Genomic DNA, 22,097 nt, shown 5'->3' with positions numbered 1-22,097 from the left:
AAAACCGGGGTGGACTGGAAGGTCAAGGATTCATTTAAAGCTCTTGACCTATTGACCCGAGCGTCCAGGACTGCGTGAGGGGTGGAGCAGCACTGAAAGAACCACACACACACACACACACACACACAGATTACACACAGTTCACACTCTGTATACACCAGAAAGAATCACTTAACAAAATACAAGTCACTGTAATTCTCATTATGAAGAAAATATATTTATCTATAGTTTTGAACCCTTTTCGATGGGACTTGATTCTCTTAACTGTCGTAAAACACATTTTAGTTTAATTTCATCTCGAGTGGGCCGGACCGCTAAGATAGCTCCATGATCGGCTTTAAAATCAAACTTTACGGTTTTGCTGTGCTGAGGAGCGTATACGTCATGAAGATGTCTAGATTTTTGCAAAACGCCAGCAATTAATCCCAAAAAATGACTAAAATCTCAACATGAAGCCAGTTTTAATCAAACCTTCTGTGCAAAATACAGTGAAAAGAAACTCCTATGGCGTTTGCATTATGAATGTTTTTACAATCTGACCCCGACAGCACGGCTTCAAGGCTCCGGATGGTTTGTTTGCTAAAATCTCAGGGTCTCAGTGTTGTGTTCAAGAGTTTGTATTTTTCTAAATCATTATCTTTTAAATTCTTACCACTTCTTTGGTGGTTTGGCCGGATTGGAGCCTCTTGTGAGCTGGTTTTCGCCCACGGCACATCCCTGATCTAAAAAATAGACTAAAGGACAGTAAAGAAATGGAAGTTTCATATATATATATATAGATCACCACCGTGTTCACCAGGACTTCTGCATTATATTCATCAAATTATAAAAAAAACTAAACCCTAACCGATATGAGCTCATCAGTACCACCACACACAGTAATAAGGAAACTGGCATATATTTAAAGTTAGGCTCTCGCTCATTTTAAAGCCATAAAATTAAAATAAATCCGCGCTTCCTCATCATAAGACGTATATGACGTCAGCATGAGTAATAAGTAGCTTACGTACTGTGACTAACATTCTTATCTAAACCTGAAGCACTCGTGTTGTAAATCTGAACAGGTATTTTCAGTTTTCACAGTGTTTGGTCCTTTTTTGTTCCTGGAAGAGGAAACCAGTCATTTCTCTGTGTAATAATAATGTGTAACGGAACAAGGTATATTTATAAAGACCGGACCTGAGCTCTGTTCCACGGTTCCGCTAAAGATTGACGGATCCTCTAAAAACCTCTCTGATCATTTCATTTGAATAACAGGTCAAAGCTAAATTTATTTAATGTTTCAGGCCCGATCGTCATTCTTCACCTTTACAATTTGGCACTGATGCGTATTTTATCGACTGGGAACATGTTTAAAACATTATTTCATTTTAACGCGGGCCATTAAAATGACAGTGAAGGAAATCCGATCTGAATTTATCACGGGGCTGATCCGACTCAACCCAAACTCTAAATCAAGGATCCTGTAGAATCTCTGGTGAACATGAACAAGCAGGGACACGTTGAACCTGTTAATCTTGGAAAATAAAGACAAAAATAAAAAAATAATCCACAAATCGGAAAGTATAATTTCAGTAAATTGTCAATATTGAGGTATTTTGTCGATCAAGACTATTGTTACAAAGTAATATGTTACAATATTACCAGTTACTTTGGTGGTAATGCCTCTCAAGTGAAAACAGAAAACTCTGCTCGTGTTTTGGACGTCCGTTTACACGACAACGGTGGTCGGAGCCACTGAAAATGTACTTTTCAGAAAATGGCTCCAAAGGTGAAACTTTTTCAAAATGACTCCAAATTTGACTCGGTAGAAATGCAAAAATAGTACAGCTTTTTTTAAAAGACTTCATCTCCATGTCCACGAGGAAGAAACACTGCTGCTGTACATGTAGCGCAGCCAGATTAAAGAGATCATCTGCAGGTAGATAATCTCCTGGGATGTGGGAGTTTTAAAGTAAAGACAGTCTGTGTATTGTTCTGTAAGCAGTCCCACCCCGTGGCCTGACCTACAATGCTTTCAGAGTTTCTTCCTTTTCTCTATAAAGTGACGTGTAAATGTAAAAGTTACTTACTCAGTTAATTACTTTTAATATAAGTGAAAACAATTAAAGTGCTGCAAAGCGTTAGCTTTAGCATTAGCTTAAGCTGTTGTTCGAAAACAAGTAATACAAATTTCAGAGCATCTTCCTGCCAACATCAGATTATAGAGCATCTTCCTCCTCTAACATCAGATTATAGAGCATCTTCCTCTTTTAACCTCAGATTATAGAGCATCTTCCTCCACTAAAATCAGATTATAGAGCATCTGCCTCCTTTAACCTCAGATTATAGAGCATCTCCCTCTTTTAACCTCAGATTATAGAGCATATTCCTCCTCTAACATCAGATTATAGAGCATCTTCCTCTTTTAACCTCAGATTATAGAGCATCTTCCTCCACTAAAATCAGATTATAGAGCATCTGCCTCCTTTAACATCAGATTATAGAGCATCTTCCTCTTTTAACCCCAGATTATAGAGCATCTTCCTCCACTAAAATAAGATTATAGAGCATCTTCCTCTTTTAACCTCACATTATAGAGCATCTCCCTCCACTAAAAACAGATTATAGAGCATATTCCTATTTAACCTCAGATTATAGAGCATATTCCTCCACTAAAATCAGATTATAGAGCATCTTCCTCTTTTAACCTCAGATTATAGAGCATCTTCCTTCACTAAAATCAGATTATAGAGCATCTTCCTCCACTATCCGATGTAACTTCAGCTGATCTTGATGAGTGAATCAGTCTGATTGAAACAGAGCGGCAGCTCAGCGAATGTGTCAAACATTAAAATAGAAAATCCAACAGGCCTGCATGAGGGAAACAATTAAAAGTCAAGCGATATACTAGAAGCTTAATCTTTCAGCATCTTGCGCAGCACTGATGTGTAGAAGGACGTCGTTGCTCAACAACTCTGGAAGCTTTGACACCTTTTCCTTCATAAAACCAGTTTACAGGACTATTTGTTTCATTTCACTCCGATCCCCTATAAATCTTTTCAGTGGTGCAGCTGGAAGCCACCGCTGCTCACGGAAAACCATATTTCAGTTTGAATAATGACAATTCAGACGGAACATATTGAGCTTGCTCTGGTCTGGTTGTAATGGGATCCAAGTCTTTGTTTATGATAATTTATCACGGCGAGACTGCGACTGCACGGCAACAACAAAACAAACTGGGATATACTGTACGTCGTTTCCTCTTCTTTAGCCCGAACCAACCGAGTTCAAACAAGAGCGCACGCTAATGTGTTTCTCTTTGACTGCCGTGTTCGTCACGTCAACAAGCCCGCCATTAAAGTCTTGTTCAGAACAAATACCTCGCTGAGTAATTTGGAACAAATATTTCAGTAGTTTTTTTTTTTGACATTTTACATCTCAATTAAAAGCTTTTTTTATGCTAAATTAAAATGACTGTTTTCAGAGAGTTGTTTTGATATTTTCCATGATTAATATGCATGACAGGGAGGCTGCATCCATCCTTTCAAAGTAAGGGTAGGAAAACCACAGCTTGATCATCCTCAGCTTAATTATATCCTTAATGCCTTTCCTATTATGAGCATTTCCACACAAAACTTAATGGATATTCATCATTCGCAGCTGATTCCGGCTGCCCGCTTTACAGCGCTAACCCCTTCAAATCAGCAGCTGGATGTTCCTCAAGCCAATTTGATGGCTTTCCTGGAGTATATTACACAAGCCGAGTGCATTCTTCTCCCATGAAACGATCCCATTGAGTCTGGCAGTTGCCTGTGGTCTAAAGAAGAGGAGTTAAATTTCCTATTAGGAGCAAAAATAATGGGGAAATATTCCCAGAGCCACAGGGGAGGAGCCTGTTTGTTTTCCTGGAGCTGGAGAGCGTCAGTTCCTCATTCTTAATGACGTCCCTTTGCTCTCCGTTGTAACTTCATGGCCTCACAGACACACCCAGAGTACCGAGAGCCACTCCGTGCCAACGGGAAGATTATAAAAGTGGAGTTCAGTGTCAGATGATCTTTTATCTGGTCTAATGTGAATATCTCAAGCACAAGGTTGTATAATTTGACTTAAATTATGTCCTCATGAGCCTGTGGAGGCGACCGTCAACAAATTCTGTTTGAACTGAGGGACCATTTTGTTTCTAAGCCGCTCCAGTGATTTCTCCAACAATCCGGAAAACTGGTCTCCATCTCACCGTCCTCGAGAAGGAGACCAAACATTACTCAAAGTCCTATAGAACTGTGTTCCATATACTTTTTAAATTCTGAAAAGCTGTGTCTCGATAGAGCCTTTCAATTCTCCTGTATCAGTTAGATCAATTCTCAGACTTTTCAGTGTTTACCAGCTGAGAAGATATAGAGCTGTCCACGTCCCTCCGTTATGGCTGAGCTCAACATACAGGAGCAGAGGTGTGCTTGTTGCTTAAAATAAATAAATAATAAATATGTGAAATTCATTTTTAAAATATAAGTTTGTTACTATTATGGTAATTGTAAATATTGTCATATTTTCTTTTTCTCACAACTTTTTTTTATAGAGTTTTCAAACAAGCAGATGTTTGTTCGATAGGATCTTAAGCAATAAACCAGTAGCTTTAATATTCTCATATATATTTTCATAAATAAATTACCCCCACGTACCACTAGAGGCATTTTAGGTGTCTGTTTACACAACAATGGCGCTCAGATTCACTGAAAACACAACTTTTTGAAAACGGCTCCCAGGGTGGAACTTTTCTAAAACACTCTAATTACCTTTTACTTGAAAACGGGACGTAAACGCACCTTTTCAGAGTAGTTGAGTCACCGTAATAAAATTCCAACTTTGTTGTCTGTCCATACGAATGTGCTCGCATTGTTAATGTTTATAGCGTATCGTTCTATATTCTACCGCTGTATGTCGTTTTCAGTGTTTCTGTCATTTCTGTGGCGACAGAAAATGTTGCCGTGTAAACGCAGAACTTTTCTGAAATGAAAACCCAAAAACGATGAGTTTTCACTTGAATCGTTTTCATGTAAACGGGGCCTTAGATTCCTCCCCCCGACACACAAGAAATAAACAAACATTTAAAAGAATGTATTTCAATAATCCTCCTGACCTGCATCAATACCTGGGATGTGTCGTTTATATCCTTTATCCTATTCGCCAGTCTGTCCAGCTTTATCTCAAACTTCCGCTTGTTAAGAAAACAACTGGCAAATGAGCCTTTATGTTAATCTCCCCATCTGACTGGAATAATCTCCCCATCAACGACGAGGTCGGCTTCATACGTTACGTTTAAGCAGCTTTTGTCTCTTCACCTTGTGATGTTATGGTTTGTATTTATCTCACTTTAGTGTAACTGGAGACACGCTCACTCTATAGTGCCTATTTGTTTTCCGGCCATGCCGTGTTTATCATGTATTGTCTGGCTTTATTATGTTTGGGAATGAGATGAAGCATCTCAAGAGAATCATCCTCTTCAAAACACCTTTTAACAACATCAATGAAATTGTACAATCTGGGACAAATTCATCTGCTATTTGTTTTTGTGGCAGTAATAATGATAATAATAATAATAATAATAATAATAAAAGAAAAGCCACATATCCCTGCTGTTTGTGCTGAAAGTTTGGACCTTTGTGTTTTTCGGGAGCGACGATGTTTTTCATTCGGGTTGTAAGAGTTATCATCTCAGAAAGATCATTTCTGTCTTTAGCTTTAACAAGCAGCTCTAAATGTCCTCGGTGTCGGAGTCTGGACCTTTTCACATTGTTGAGGCGGTGAACCAGTGAGAGAACAACGGGAGCCGATTTCAGACGGTTATCGGAGAGCGCCTCATGAAAAGAGCACAAGAGAGTCGAACATGTCGAAGGGCCGTGTGCTGCCGTCGCTTTCTCCCCTTCTGGTGTCGACACCCGGGCTCTCATCCTCTTCCCTGCTCAGTGATTCATTCATGCAGGTTTGCTGCCAAACAGACCTCGGGGGCCACCGGCGGCCCAGCGCCGTGAACCGGTAACACTCACATCCGCCGTCAGGCAAACACGGAATCCACCGAGGACACCGAGCCGTGATGTCTTCAGAAAAACAGCTCCATGTGAAGTGTCTTTTAACCTCCTAAAATCATGTCATGCTTCACTCACACACGGCGAGAATGCTTTTTGTCTAAATGTTAAGATGTGGCTTGATTTTATTAAATAAATAAATTAAATCAGCCGTCGTTGGAGTGGCGTTATTATCTCCTTAGAAAATCAACTTTCATAAATATGTTTAGAAAGTCACCTAACATGACATTACTTTTAACTCAACAACCTCAATATCATTGCTTAGATTTCATTTGGCATCAGACTTAAGGCCCCTGCATCCTCCCTTTTTGAACCCACAAGAACAAGAAGATAATTCGGCGGTGACGTCAGGCAGCTGCTGAAAAAAAAAGCTTTTTCGGCAGGACTGTTCATACTCCGATAAGAAGCTGCCAAACTCACAGGCCACGCCCCCTTGTAGCAGGCCACGCCCCCTCACAGCAGCCACACGTCTGTTATGCAGCGTTTAAACTTTTCAACTGCAGTTTATTTCTCGCCTCCAGAGCTTTCAGAAATACATTTCTCTGAACTTTTTCAGTAATAAGAGAGTTTTTGTCCGAGCGCGATGTTGGTCCGGTATTAACTACAGGAGCTGACAGCTGTTCGTGATGCGTTCAGGTGCATCATGTAAAAGCCTGCACTCCGACATTTTAACGAGCTGCGGCGCTCGTACAGTAGCGATGTTACAAGCTAAATATGACTGACAGTCATGAGCGAACTGGAACACGCATGCGCAGCACACGGCAGTGCAGAAATTTCGGCAGTGCGGCTCCTACATAGTTCGGCCAGGGTGGTTGGCACAGCCCAAACTAATGTCTTCGGCCAGAGGGAGCTGGCCGAAGGAAATGACGTAATTTTGTTCGGCCGAACTTTCGTCTTGTTCTTATGGAGTATGAAGAGGCCTTAAGACCCTGTTTACACAATGTTTCCCGTGCAAACACGTTGTTTTTGGTTTAGAAAGGTTTTGCATTTAAATGTCAGTTCTGAAAACAATGTAGTTAGCTTGTCAGGCCACTAGTGGGCGCTGTTTGTTTGTATGAGGAAAAAAAACCCAAATTAACACAGACCAGTATTTACCACCACTAGAGATAACTTTGCCACCCAAAATGTAAATTTTCTGAAGAAGTCAAACCGACTTGGACCTTCAAAAAGAGGTCCTGAGAGATGACGGAACATTAACACTTTAAAAATTATAATATATAATTGTCCTCCCACTGAAAGCTCTGCCACAAATTGCAATAAACTAAGACATTTATTTGAAAATGTTATGATATGACACATCCAATTAAACAGCTAAAAAACTAAAATACATTTTTTTACATGCAACAGTTTAGCACCACGTTGTTAAACCAGATAAACCACAGATGGGAGGACAGACTCCGATTCTGGGGATGTAGGACGACTGAGCAGAAGTAATGATGATAATAACCTGAGACCTCAAAGGGTCAACTTAAAATTTAATCATTTAAATGACTACTTTGGTTTGATTATAATTCCATACTCAGATGCTTGATGAGAAGATGGCGAAGCAGCTGTGAATGGTAGGTAGGTCATTTCTTTTGCCATCACTTGCTTTGCCTGCAGAGCGTTTCTCTAACGTTACTGAAGGAAATCACTGGAACAGACAGAATCCCTGATCTTTTAACGTATTTGCCAAACAAGTCAAAGTCCTCTTCTGCATTCTTTAATGCAACAAAATTCAAAGAGAAAATATAAGTTGCAAATGAAGGACGTGTTTTTTGAATATTTCATTGTGTTTTGCAACCTGGAGGTGAACTAAACATTTTCTCTAACTTCCAATTTTGCCATCTTACCAGCAGTTTCACTCAGAAGCAGAAACACACAGAAGACTGAAATAAACCTTATTGCACCAAAACAAAGGGAAACATTTAGAGGTGTTGTTTTCTGGGGGGGTAATTGTGCTCTCACCGCACTAGTCTGGTTCACTCCACATCAAATTAGGCTGCATGTGGCCTCTGAATCTAAATGGGTGTGACATCCATAACTTATACAACACGAAGAAAAGGAGGATGAGGAAGAAGGTGAGTCAATGAGACGCTGAACAGAAAATCACTAAAGTCGATCTTCTATGATTTTAGCATTCCTTTTAGTTTACCAGCGGCTGCACTGTTTAAATTTTATAAAGCTGAGTGCGACATTAGGTTTGACTGCAGTGTTGCTCTCCCTCCTGCACTGGAGAGGACAGCCACTACCACGTACTTCATCACACATTAATAACAAAGTCATCTTCATATTCCACCAGTGCCTTCAGGAAATACCTGAATGAGGCGAAACAAGAAGCGGGCCATTGTTCTCGTAGTATTTGTGCACAGGGAAGAAGCTCAGTACAGACAGAGAGCGTGGAAGTCCTCCAAACTTTCACCACCTTGGGAATCTGCAAACTCTTGTTTCGGTGCAGCTCTGGTGTCGCTGTCATTGTTATTTTCTGCTGCATTTCCATTGTTTGGCACCGGCTGCAGCTCGCAGCAGCAGTCACTCTGCAGTGTCGTGCGACGCCAAAAAACATTAAATGCTGATTTCAGACTGTCTGTGATCTCAACAACAACATCCGGGCATGAACCCCTCTCACTGTACGAGACAAGAAAACAAACCAGGAGCACTCAAAGAACACGCTGAGAGGAAGAACAGAACAACACAAGGTGAGAACCAGTAACTCGCCGCAGTAGACGGAGGGACGGTTGAGCAACATCTGTCTAACTCATTCCAACGTCAATGTAATATTTCATCTACTCGATGAACCAATATTACATGTATTAGATCGGGCCCTGGAGCAGGGCAATAAAAACCACACAGCTGAAGATGTATTCACGCTTGTCAGGTTTAGTTCAATGTCTGAGTACTAGAGTAAAGAAAACTGAGTTTTACAGCGATGAACCAGTAGAAATTTACAAACTGTTGCCCGAATCAGGTTTTGGTCAGCGTTGGAGATGAACCGAAACCGATATTGTGATCGGTACCAGGCCCGACGCTGCAGAGATCCACAATATGATCCACTTAGCTCGATGTCGCTCATTAACTTAACTGCCCCGTGGATCCAGGAGGATTTTACTCCCAGCCATGCTACATGCTACATGCTAAAGAGTTTCCGTGCTCACACACACACACGAGTGATGCTCCATGCTAAACGTGATTAAAGTATGACTGGTACACACATAGTACATGTCGCCTGCATACTGCAGATGCAGTCGTACCCTGGAGCCTTCAAGGCTGCTGGAGGTGAAAGTAGCGTTGCTCGAGGTGTCAGAAGTATTCAAAGTCCTTTTTCAATACTGGCTTTTAAAAATACCTTTCGAGAAGTTTAAAGTATCAACTCCAGTCGAAGTGGAAATGTACTGGCTTCAAATCTAATTAAAGAATAAAAGTCATATAAAGGTAAAATCTGCCATTAAGGACCAGGCCTGCACCATACCGTGTGCTACTCCACCTCCCAACAAAACCAAGATTCTTCTTAAAAGCCATAATGACTACTATGTTGAATTATAAATTCTTTTTTTAAAGCCATTAGCTCGAGGTACTTGAGTACACAGAGCTTGCAGTGCATTTGAAAGGAGATGTTTTTAGATCCAGCCAGTGTACAAAATACCAAAATTCATTGGGGGGGGGGTCCCTCAACTCCCAATTGTTGTGCAATACAAAATATTCTCAATATGCAGTGAGCCTATATTTCCACATTATTTCATTTATGCAAGACAATCAGTCTATAACCTACATGATAAAATACGCCCTAAACAATTGTTGGTAATTCCATATCCTTCAGGTACTGACGGCGGTTGCACTGGCTCAAGTTGTTTGGATGCACGTTGATTTTTAACGGAGAGGCAAAGTTGTGAATTACAATGTCGACGCGACAGTAATTGGCACCAATCTGGGGCGATTACAAGAGCAATCGACTGAATAAATGCCAGGTAGAGCCTATCGGCACGCCATCATTGCTCCTGCAAATGAGAGCCTGCAGTGTGACCGATCACGAGACGTTATTTAACCATCCATATACAGCAACTACGATCACACAGATGCAGCAACAAACAAATACACACACAGCACAACAAGCCATCTCTCAAATTGAAAAAAAGCACCAAGGCTGGTGCTGACAGTCTATAACACACACACACACACACACACACACACACACACACACACACACACACACACACACACACACACACACACACACACACACACACACACACACACACACACTCCTAAAGCTAGACAGTTTCATTAAGATCATAACAAACCTCCATAACCAGAAGCTGAAAATGAGTCATTTTAAAGGACACATGCATCCAGTTAATCAGTTCTATCAGTTAATCAGTTCTACCACCACAGTTCAGTCACTGCAAAGATTGAAAGAAAAGAGAAAGAAAGCTTCTCAACTTGCTGTTTCATTGTCCGAGCAGCCGGGAAGTAGCAGAAGCAGCTGGGGGTAGTTTGACCTGAGGTGCTTCTGGAGCTCCAGCCTCCACTGGAGGGGGGGGGGGGGGGGGGGGTCCTCTGTTCTGGTAGTGAGCAGGACCACCAAGCTTCTTCATCTCTGAGTGGCACCTTTTGGATGGAAACACAAAGTGATACACTCAGTTTTACCTTTTGCTTGCTTGTCACATTCAGTAGGACTTCTTTGCCTCTGGTGGAGCTCACGTGGAGAACCTGCATATGTGCACAGGATTGGATGGCTCGAAATCTCGTCATTCATGTTTCGGGGCGATGGATCACTTACCAACCAATAGCAGTAGTAGTAGTAGTAGTAGTAGTCAGAATGGTATATGTAAATACTTCTCATCCAATCAAGGTGCCGTTTATTAGGATGTAGTTTTTTCTGAACAATGAAAATAAAACAAAATTAAATATAAAACAGAACTAAATCAAATAAGAGTAACAAGGCTGTGTTTTAAAACGTAAGGAGTACAAAGTACAGATACATACGTGACAAAGTAAATAGAAGTAAAAGGTAGGCTGAAAAATAAATACACCAGTAAAGTACGGGTACCTAAAAATCTTTCTTAAGTAGGGTAACAAAGTATTTCTACTCCGTTGCTTGATACCTCTGAGCGTCAGATGTGGTTCATGGCAGCACATCGTCTTCACACATCGTGTGTGTATGGAGTATAATTTAGACTTAATAGCATTTAATAAGTACACAGTATTGGCAAGTGGCTAAAGCTTAATATTGTACTTGTACTTGTAAATGTTCTTTGAAAAAGTCTTACTGGTGCATCCCTAGTCAACGTACACCCAAATACGCTTCGATGTAAAAGAGCTGTAATGGGACCAAACACTACACTTCAGAAGATCATACTTGATTTGCATCGCCGACATTTTTCCTGTAGCAGGCAATAATGCCTCCACAGCAGCCTCAGATGCATTGTTTTGCATTTAGCTCATTAACAGAAGTGGTGTATTTGCATTTTCTGTTCTGATGTTTAAAGGTCGGTGTGAGCGAGGAGTGAAGCGAGGAGTGAAGCGAGCAATCCCCAAACATGGCGAGCAGGAATCAGCTCTTAACAGGGCAGACACAGGGGCTTCAAAAGCACCTTAAACTTTCAGCCAGTCAATGTGCACAATGGGGGAATTCCTGCAGCAGGTCGACACATCACACATTGTATAAGCTGCAGGTGAGTTCTTAGCCGGTTAAAAATACCTCCACAATAGCCTCACATGCTTTGTGTTGCGTTCAGTGCAGGATTCAGTTCTGTGAGGAAGCTCTGTGATTGAATACATACCGCTACAGCCACCCAGAAGGAATTCATCTTCATCTTCTGCTGCAATTTGTCCAACTTTCCTCTGAATCACAACACAAGTGCAAACTCTGCTTTTTGAAATGTGGTTTTGTCCCCAGAAAAAGCAGCTGGGGCCTGATGCTTGAACAGATTCTCATCTACAGTCATCAGCTGATAATGTGGTGCCATTTCCTTGGGATAGTTTTGTGACCTTCTGGAACATTGTGGCGTTGCCTCTGAAAATATTTCCATCCTCCTCGGTTCAGACAGTCACTCCCGGTCTGCGAGACAGAGCCATATCCCAGCAGAGGAGCTGATGGATGAGCTCGTAACTGCTTTAAGCACTCAAATGGGCCCACAGGAAGAAGATGTATCACCCATCAAGCAGCTCATCCAGGCCTCTACAGAGCGGAGGAGGGTGGGTGGGTGGGTGGGGACAGGCAGGGAATAAAATGTTGCTTCCTTTAACAAATTCAAAAGAGGATCGAGAGGAAAATGTATATCTCCTCCGTCAGTGTGTCCGACTCGCTCCACCACCTCCCATTCGCTCTCCTCCCTCCTCCAACCTGTCGGGTAGAGACATCAAGGCGAAACAATGTACGGCTCTTCCATCGATGTTAACTCTTTCTATTTGACACGACTCTGCTCATTGCTCTCTCTGGTGACCGTTTTCCATCTTCCCCTTCTGACACGTATTGGTTCTGTCCAGTCATCCAGTGCAGACGGATCCTGTTTATCCTCCTTCAGCTCTTTACTCCGGATGCACCAATACCACGAGTTGAAATACGAGTACTAACCTTTGGCTACTTGCCGACGCTGAGTATCTAGGAAACATCACTGTTTGTAAAGAGTGTGTTCCAATTTTCATTTTGCATAAATATTAAATGTATTACACCTAAAAATAATTCAAAAAGTGTGATATATTAGAATTATGTGAAGTGTAGGAATACATTGATACCATTATTTCAAAGCACAAGTGTGAGTACTAACCTTAGTACCGATATGAGTACTTATTAAATGCCTTTAAGCCTCATTTATACTTCATACACAAACAATATGCGAAGGCGATGCGTTGCCATGTCATATTTTAACCATGTGTCGCCTGCAGTATTGGTGTGTGATCCCCGCAGCTCTTTAGCATGTGACACGGCTCCTCCTCCACGCTAACATGATTGAAGTATGACTGATACTCTCATCAACAACGATCTGGAGCGTGTCGCAGCACACGGCGAGCTCAGTCCCTCGCTTAACTCCGCTATTCCAAATGTCACTGCTGATGGCGTGCGGACGGATTTGAGGGTTTCTAAAGACTGTACTAATTAAATGAAGGTTTTTGTACAGCAGAAGAAAATAAAGAATTGTTCAATATGTTCTCCTAAAGGTTTTCATCATGCCTCTGGAGTGAGTTGTTTAAAATGTGCGAGTTACTTCGTTGTGTCGCCTCTCTTCACTCTGCGTTTCAGGGTTTGGGCTCTTTTCGTTTCTCTTGGTTGTTGTGGGGCCGGAGTTCAGATTGTGGTGTAAACACGGAGAGTCAAAGCCGGCTAATAGCTGTGTTAAATAACCAAAACTATCTTCTTCTCTTTGTGTCTCCACAGTTCTTTATCCTTCTCCTGCTCATCTTCTTCCTGGAAATCCTGTCCATCATGCTTTTTTTCATCTATCAAGACGAGGTGAGACACTTCGATTACTCTCGTCATGTTACAACCTGTGATTTCCTCCGTCTGCGCGGGATAATAATTGGCTCTGGGTGAGCAAGACGATCCAATTCCTGCATTTCATGTGTCACAGAAAATCTCGATGCTTCAGACCGAGGATGGAATGTAGAATGACGCCTCTCAATAGCAGGGTTGCTTTGAAATACACCTGAGGAGTGTGTCTGCCTGCATCCTGCACATGGAACCGTTTAATGAATCTGCTTGAGTTCTTGGGTTGTTCCTGTTAAATCGGTAGGGGGGATGTCTTCAGGCAATAACACTGTCACAATTTCCTTCGCTTGTTATTATTTTTAACATATATATATATTTTTTTTTAAATCTTTGCTCATCTAATTTGGCTGATTTCCAATGTAAACAAACAAGTATGGAAGGAGAAAAGAAGTGGACGAAGCGTCTCTCGTGATATTAATTGGTAATCCTACACACTCCTACAAAAGGCTTTAATAATGCCATAACAGGTTATGTCCAATTTAGTCTTAATTAATGGATGCAGGGCTGGATTTGGGATTAGTTACATTTCCACAATAGGGACAACGTATTGCAAAAATTAAACCCTAGAGATGCCGACAACATGTCTTCCTGTTTTGTCCAGAAGCATCTATCAAATGCAAAAAACATATTCTCATCGGGTATTAGTTGGACTTTATGAGATTAGTGAGATTTACTCGAGCACCAGGGGGAATTACATCCCAAAATAAATCTGGGTTGAATGAATCAACTATTACATTTAAACATAGTTTAGAAGTTTTTCCAGATAGAAACATCCTTAAGGCCCCCAGAGCTTCTGTTTACTCAATGTAGAGGCACAAAAAGGGGGAACTTCTCCAGTCATGGACTGAAAACTGAAAACAGAGAATTCCACCTCCAAAGTCTCTGGAAGTCACTGCTGCTGAAAACCAGACAAACGTGCAACAACCTCGATGAAACTGTGGGTCTGGATTTCGTCCTGAACACAGAACATTTTCCCTCCCAGTGGACAAAAATAACACGTGTTTGAGGTGTAGGTGAAGTGATTGAATTCAAAAATATTGAAAAATCACTCTTTTATCCAATAATTAAGAAGCTTTATTATGAGGAAAGATTATTTGAATGACACTCATTTAAATATATATATATATATATATATATATATATATATATATACTGTACATATGTGTGTGTGTGTGTGTGTATTTTGAGTGCTGCTGTTCTCATTAGCTTTCTCTAAGTTAATATCACACCTCAAAGTTGTAGAAGCTCCTGTTTACTTGATTCTTTTCTTTTATGTGAGAGCAAGATTAAAAAAAAACAACAAAGAAATAAAAACCTGCAGATGTGCTTCCTTCTCTTGGTTTGCAGTTTATTGGAGGTACCCCCCTTTAAACACATCAAATGAAGTGAACACAATCTGTGGGGCTTCTTCATAAATCATTGGAAATTTCACAACCACTCCACTTACATTATTCATGTGTTGGGACAGAGTCCTGCAATCCCCAAAGGCTTAAGGCAAGGCCAAGCCCGACTGCGATTCTTTTGTATATTTTAGTAAATAAACAGGCCACTTTGATATTTCCCTGTTTTGCTTCCAGCTTGAATTATGCTCGCAGCCAAAGACCTTGGACTTGTGTGTGTACTTCGCTCTGGCTTTTATCTTTTTGTGATGTTGATGCTGGTGCGATCACATAATTGCCTAATGTGTTGCGTTGCCGTCATAGGTTGTATTTTTAGTGGTGTAACCCGTCGAGTATTTCTGGACTGGCTCCTTCTTCTGGGCCTTCATCCAATCAGGGCTGCGCTCTTTGGCTTTTAATGAATGTTGCCTTGCGTCTGGCCTCACCTTCTCCCAGTCCCCGTGTTCCCCAATGATCCGGCGCCCCCCCCCCATCATTCAACCTCTGAATAATTCAGTTTTGTCTACCCAGGAGGCGATTAGCCAGCGAGCACAGTAAAAAGTTGGTCTAGATGTTCCGCAGAGCGCGTGCACTGTAGGAAATCACTCACGGTAAAGAATGGGTGGCCATTACCTCGACTCTGATACTTTTCTGAAGCAGCAGGAGACTTAACTACTTTCTGAGTTTCATTCTTCTTTGTAAATTGCTGAGAGTGTGGCTTCCTGGGAAAAAAAAAAAAAAACAACTTCACAAAAACTGCACAGTACAGACTCTCATATGCTCTTTAATATCGTGCTTCACTCTTTCTCTCCCACAGTCCTTGCATGGTGACAAAGCTAAAAAAAAAAAAAAAGGTAAAGGATGAAAATTGTGCTCAAAGCCAGTTTTGTTCAACATTACTTCAATAGTGGAGTTCAAAATATTTTGACTTTTAAAAAAAGTACACTTTTACTAACCTTGAGATTCCTAAATTATACTAATTTATTCCAATAGTACCTATAATTTGAATATATTTGACATATGCCTCCTTTATATGGATCTAAAGTGAGTTCTATAACAAAGTAATGCTGCTCTGCAACCAAAGACACAAATTCAGATTAGCTTCACAGACGTTCCTCAATCTTTTCCAATCTTACTGGGTAAACACAAGTGAACAGTGCAGATGGTAAAAGATAACATTTAAGAGGTTTTTTTTTTCCCTCAGAAAATCAACACTTGTGCATTGGCATTTTGTGGGCAGATTAGAAGCGGTGGCGCCAGTGATGCCAGATCTGAGAGGCAAAACAAGACAAACTGGTTTTGGAGTGGCTCCTCTGTGCAAAGAACAGTCGATGTAAATATCAGCTGGAAAACTATGAAGACCTGAAGTCTGTATGAATTTATAAAAAAAATCCCTAGAGAGGACAGGAAAAGTGGATACCTTGATAAAACCTCGATGGATGGATGGATGGATGGATGGATGGATGGATGGATGGATGGATGGATGGATGGATGGATGGATGGATGGATGGATGGATGGATGGATGGATGGATGGATGGATGGATGGATGGATGGATGGATGGATGGATGGATGGATGGATGGATGGATGGATGGATGGATGGATGGATGGATGGATGGATGGATGGATGGATGGATGGATGGATGGATGGATGGATGGATGGATGGATGGATGGATGGATAGATAGATAGATAGATAGATAGATAGATAGATAGATAGATAGATAGATAGATAGATAGATAGATAGATAGATAGATAGATAGATAGATAGATAGATAGATAGATAGATAGATAGATGGATAGATGGATAGATGGATAGATGGATGGATGGATGGATGGATGGATGGATGGATGGATGGATGGATGGATGGATGGATGGATGGATGGATGGATGGATGGATAGATAGATCTGTTTTCCCCTTTTTAAAAAAAAAACCCAGAACCATAACATTTCTAACTTTTTTCATATTCATGCATAATTCCAATCAAATGTAATTAAAAGTCAATGGAAAATCAAACCTATAGATATGTATACACACATAAATATAAAGTATTTAACCAGACACACATGTTGGCTTCAAAAGGTTAGAAATGTTCCGTTCCTCTGACAATAATCAGATTAGGAGAATACAAGTAGAACACTAAGCATTGTATACAAATAAAACAAGGTTTACTACTTTAACGATGCTAAATACGTCGAGAAAAGAATCTAACTACATATATAAAGTGCAGAGAAAGAGTAATGAATTTAGTGTTGATGGATGATTTCATTGTTCATCCTTCCACTTTGAGACTAATAAGATTGAAATGTTTCACACACTCGACGAATTCTTCCTTCTCTTGACTCGTTCTGCTCAAACAGAGAGAAGTGACTAATCTCATTTATCAAAATACTTTCCTTTCGTCAGTATTCCAAATCAGACAGTCTCAGCATCTCATGTGATTTAGACACAAACTACTACAGATAAATCCGGTCTTCTTCCCGATTCAAAAACAAAACAAAACTTTTGTCCACATCACTGTCTTACTTGTCTGCTGCATGTGTGTGTGTGTGTGACATTTTCCTCATTAAATCAGGAGACGCACACAAGCAGAAGAGACGGCCAGTCATAAGAGTCACAAAGGAAATACTCAGTGGAAGAAATAAACCTGATTATGATTTCTGTCACACAAAAAGTGTTGAGTGCTTAGATATTGATCAATGACTTTAAATACATAGTCTGCAAATCAGAAAAGTTATTTTAAGAGTTGCTGAGCATCTTATAGAGGGGGTGAAAATGCTGTGGTATTATCTAGAGGAGAGGTGCCAAACAAGCGGCCAAAAGGTTTAAAACGCCTCGTGAAGAAAGTTCAACCTGTTCATGCGATCATTTCTTAAGTGCTGTTCCTAATTTGTCCACTAGAGGTTGCGATGTTTCAGTAAACGTGGAGGAGAGACTGAGACCCAAAACTGGACAGTAAAGAGTCACGGGGCTTTTAGCTTTGAAGCAAAACTGCATTTCAGTTGCACTTAAAATCATTTGTTTTATTCATAAACTTTGATTTATCCTGTTAGCAAACAAACTAACAAAGGAACAGCGTTGAAAACAACCGGGTGGAGGTCAACCAGCGGCCCCCTGGCCAGTGCAGGGGCCTCGGACCATCGGACTGAAATTATGGAGACATAAAACAATATATATAACGGACCAAAACAATATTTGAAATAAAATATTGAAAAATTTATCCTATAACTAACTTATTAAATAAATAAATAAATAAATAACAAATGGAAGGACTCCTGTGCATGTGCCAAAAACATTTAAATTCCATTGGTGAAATTAAGGAGATAAAATGGACCAAAGATGCATTAAAAGGTGATTCTTGAGCCTGTTTTTAAAAATGTCGACGCTCCCTGCAGCTCTCAGCTCCTCCTGCAGGTTGTTACATGAATGCGGGAATAAAATTGGAAAGTTGCTTCTTCATAGGTTTTTGTCTTCTTTCCACAACAATATAGTAACTGTGAGCGTTTAGGCCCCATTTTCTTAACTGTGGTTCATGTTTCACATTTACAAAACTCTGAAAATGTCTGTTTACACTGAAACCGGTGTAGTTAGCATGTTGGGCGACTAGTTGTTTGCCGTTGGTTGTTTTTGTAATGAAACCAAACATAAAGAGAACAAAATGCTGGAAACATTAAAAATGACGAGACGACCAAGTTGGACAGTGACTGTCAAAATAAAACAACCAAGGCGAATGTGGACTGGGAGCCATGACACTCTGGAGGAAACAGCGTTGTTATCGTCCGTCTACTGAGCATGTGCAGACCATAAGCATTTGTTTGAGGTTGAATACTGACCGTACATTTCCTGTAGTTGTGACTGTCTTTGTCCTCTGGTGACTGAGATAAGTTGAGGATTTATGCTGCTTTCATTCACAGCTTGTGATCCTCAGATGATAAAGTGATGATGGATGGACGCGTTGAATCTGAACAGTATCTCGCGGGATTTTTCTTCTTTTTTTAACTCTAAAAATAAGGAATCACCAAGTCGTTATCAGCATTCAGAGTTTAATATCTGGTTATTTGACAGGCCTGGTCCAGTGAGATCCAGCTGGTCTGCAGGTCTGCAGGTCTGCAGGTCCCCCTTGAACTAAAAAGACAGAGACACCCTGATCTACGGTTTCTTCTTCAGAAGAAATTCCCCCGAGGCTAAATGTATTTAAAATCTGGATTATGTTTTGATATCATGTTGACATTTCAGAGAATAGACATTCAACCCAGATAGCTACCACAACATATGAACACAAATATGTTTGAAAATGGGAAGGGGTTTTTTTTTTTTTTTTGTTGCTGTTGTTGATTTTATCGTCGGCGATGCCTCGTGGCTTTCAGAGCTCCACTTTATCTCCAACCATCGGGGGCCGCTCGCTCCTCCATCGACATGCTCAGAAAGCGGCCCCGCGGTCGGAGTGCGAGCCGGTTCCCTCGCTACTCCCGTACGCGAAGCCCTCCAGACGCCATAACTTAAAGAGAGCGCAGCAGCGGGCCGCGTGCTGATGAACTCCATCGCGGGGCTTCGGGGATGGTCACGCTCAGTGGGCTGGTTTATTACACCTGCTTTAGACCTGATAAAAAGATGTGTGACGCGGCTGCAAGCTACTTCAAGCGGCCTGGCGCGTCGCTCACACAACTCAAGCGCCGCCGTTTGTTTCACTTTGTTGATTCCTGGGGATGATGAAAAGGGCCTGCGAGGTTAACCAGCGAGGCTCCACGTGTCAAAGAGAATGAAAACGTGTCTGACTCATTGGGACGGGAGAGGGTATTAAAAAATGGCTGCTTTATACCTTCGTGTGTGTTTTTATAGCCTTGTCCTGTTAGCTTTTTTTTTTTTTTTTTATATCACCTTGAGGGAAAATGACCACATCAGATAACAGACCGAGAACAGAGGCAACAAGGGACAAGCAATACATTTTTGAGGGATCGGGAGAGCACCGTCCCCATAATACTGATTATTTTGTTCTCTATAATTATATTAGTTATAGAACTGCAGGGAGAAGATAATCTCTTATAACAAGCAAATGGTCGGCTTTGGGTTTCTTTGAGTTTAGACTTGATTATGAAACGTAATGATCCCCTCAGATGTCTTAAATGAAGTGAAGTAGTTCATTTAAAGCTTGTTAATACAATGATGTGCTTCTCTGATTATAACATTTCATTGTATGGGAGGATGAGCTCCCTTTAACAGAGTGTGAACCACATTACAACGCCCCCAGCTTTGTCTCACTCCAAGTAGAAACGTTTAAATGATTTGGAATATTTTTTGTTACCAGCTTTTTCGATCCATAGGAAATATCAGTATTCGCAGAGTGCATGTTACAGTTTTCATTTAGCATTAATAATTGTAAATTTAACTCCATACAACAATAACTTCAGGTCTAAATATGTGTGTGATATTAATATGTTTAGGAGAGAAGCACCAATATCAGTTTATTAAATGACATTCCCACCTGCTGTACCATAGTTTGAAAGCTTCCTAATGTGACTGAACATTAAAGCGTAAATAAAACAGATCCAGCACATTTCCTGATTTTTTTTTTTTCTTTGCTCAATTCAGTCCGGAAAATTAGGAATTTAGGTGCAAGTATTGAAAGTTAAAGTTGAAATTGCTCCTTGTGAGATCTGTTCCAGAGATTGTTCCAAGAAATCCTTTCAAAATCTTCTTAACGCTTCATTGGTTATTTTTGTTTAGAACGAAAAGGGACTTTTAATAAAACCCCATAAAATCAGCCTGGACACACACACACACACACACACACACACACACACACACACACACACACACACACACACACACACACACACACACACACACACACACACACACACACACACACACACACACACACACACACACACACACACACACACACACACACACACACACACACACACACACACACATAGAAATCAGTGATGTTTGAGTGACTTTGGTTTTCCTCATTAAATGATTTGGTCACTGGTTGACAGGATCCAACAGAAATTCATTGATCTTCTATTTCCGATTTGATGTTTTTGATTTGAATGTTCTCTTTTCATAAAGTCCATAACTGATAACATCAGGAATGTCAAACATATTTTAGTTCAGCGGCCACATCCAGCCCAATTTCATTTCATCTTCAACGGGCTGTTCAGGTAAAATAGTGCCATAATAACATTTAAATTTAAACCTTAAAGGTTTTGTTGTGCTGCAGACTGTGCGTGAGGGAAATGTCTGTATTTTCACGAAACTAAACAGTTACTGCAAAAAATGCCTACAAGTCTATTTTACTGAAACCTGCTGCAAAATACAATAAAATGACCAATAAAAGCTTCTATAGCTGTTGCATTGCGTTACAGACTCACGGCTTTGAGGCTGATGATCGTTTCCACGCGATGGGGTTGTCATCCATCTTGGTAGCATCGTCCAGGTCTCAGCTCGGGGCTCAGTGTCGTGTTGTGTTCATTATTCTTAAGAACCTTGTTTTAAAGGTTTTACCATTAGTTTGGCTGGAGCCTCTGGTGGGCCAGTTTCCGCCCTCGAGCCTTACGCTGTGTGCAAAGCGCTTAATAAATAAACTTTACTTACTTACTGACTACGTTTGACACGCCTGAGCCGAAGCGCATTCTATTATTTCTATTTGTCACCAGTACACTTACAATACCTTCAGCTCTCGTGATGCGTCTGGATGAATTAATTAGTTGCTTTAAACTCCACTTATTTCTTCATGTCTGATCCAAATGGAAGATAATGTGTAGTTTTTAACCCGAACCCTTCTTTGGATTATATATTTCTTCTGTTTCAAAAACAGCTCCTCGCTTTCAAAAGCTGTTGAGGCATCTCTTCATATCGTTTAAAGTAAACCATGATTATGAGGCGAGGAGCAGGATGAGCCATTCCAGTCGACTCCTGACAGTAATCAGATTCCTCGCTGAGTAAAAAGAACAACACTCATGTCAAACTGTTTAACAGAAGAGCCGCGGCATCAAAATAAATTTTGGTTTTGCCATAATATAATATAATACATTAGATTACAATGAAGTGTTTATCTAGTTTCCCTTCATCACCACAGGCAAGAAAATAGTTTGTGATTTAGTCTTTGTGTGGCGTCACTGCAGAGTCGGGTCTATTGATGCTCCAGCAGCACAGCTCAGACAGACGACGGCTGTTTGGG

The 22,097-nt window shown here is 40.7% G+C and overlaps 1 protein-coding gene across 3 annotated transcripts in view; it reads left to right on the top strand.

Moving 5' to 3' along the window:
- Positions 1–22,097, top strand: part of tspan4a (tetraspanin 4a) — a gene marked incomplete at its 5' end in the record, with an annotated part of 270,648 nt that overhangs the window by 200,636 nt on the left and 47,915 nt on the right. For all 3 annotated transcript variants that reach the window (XM_080458286.1, XM_080458285.1, XM_080458284.1), the window contains one exon: positions 13,420–13,494. In XM_080458286.1, the coding sequence (XP_080314412.1) occupies positions 13,420–13,494 (75 nt within the window). The remainder of the gene's footprint in view (positions 1–13,419; positions 13,495–22,097) is intronic.

This window comes from Lipophrys pholis, assembly GCF_963383615.2.
Source record: "Lipophrys pholis genome assembly, chromosome: 2".
NCBI lineage: Eukaryota > Metazoa > Chordata > Actinopteri > Blenniiformes > Blenniidae > Lipophrys > Lipophrys pholis.
This window is presented reverse-complemented; position numbering and strand designations above follow the sequence as displayed.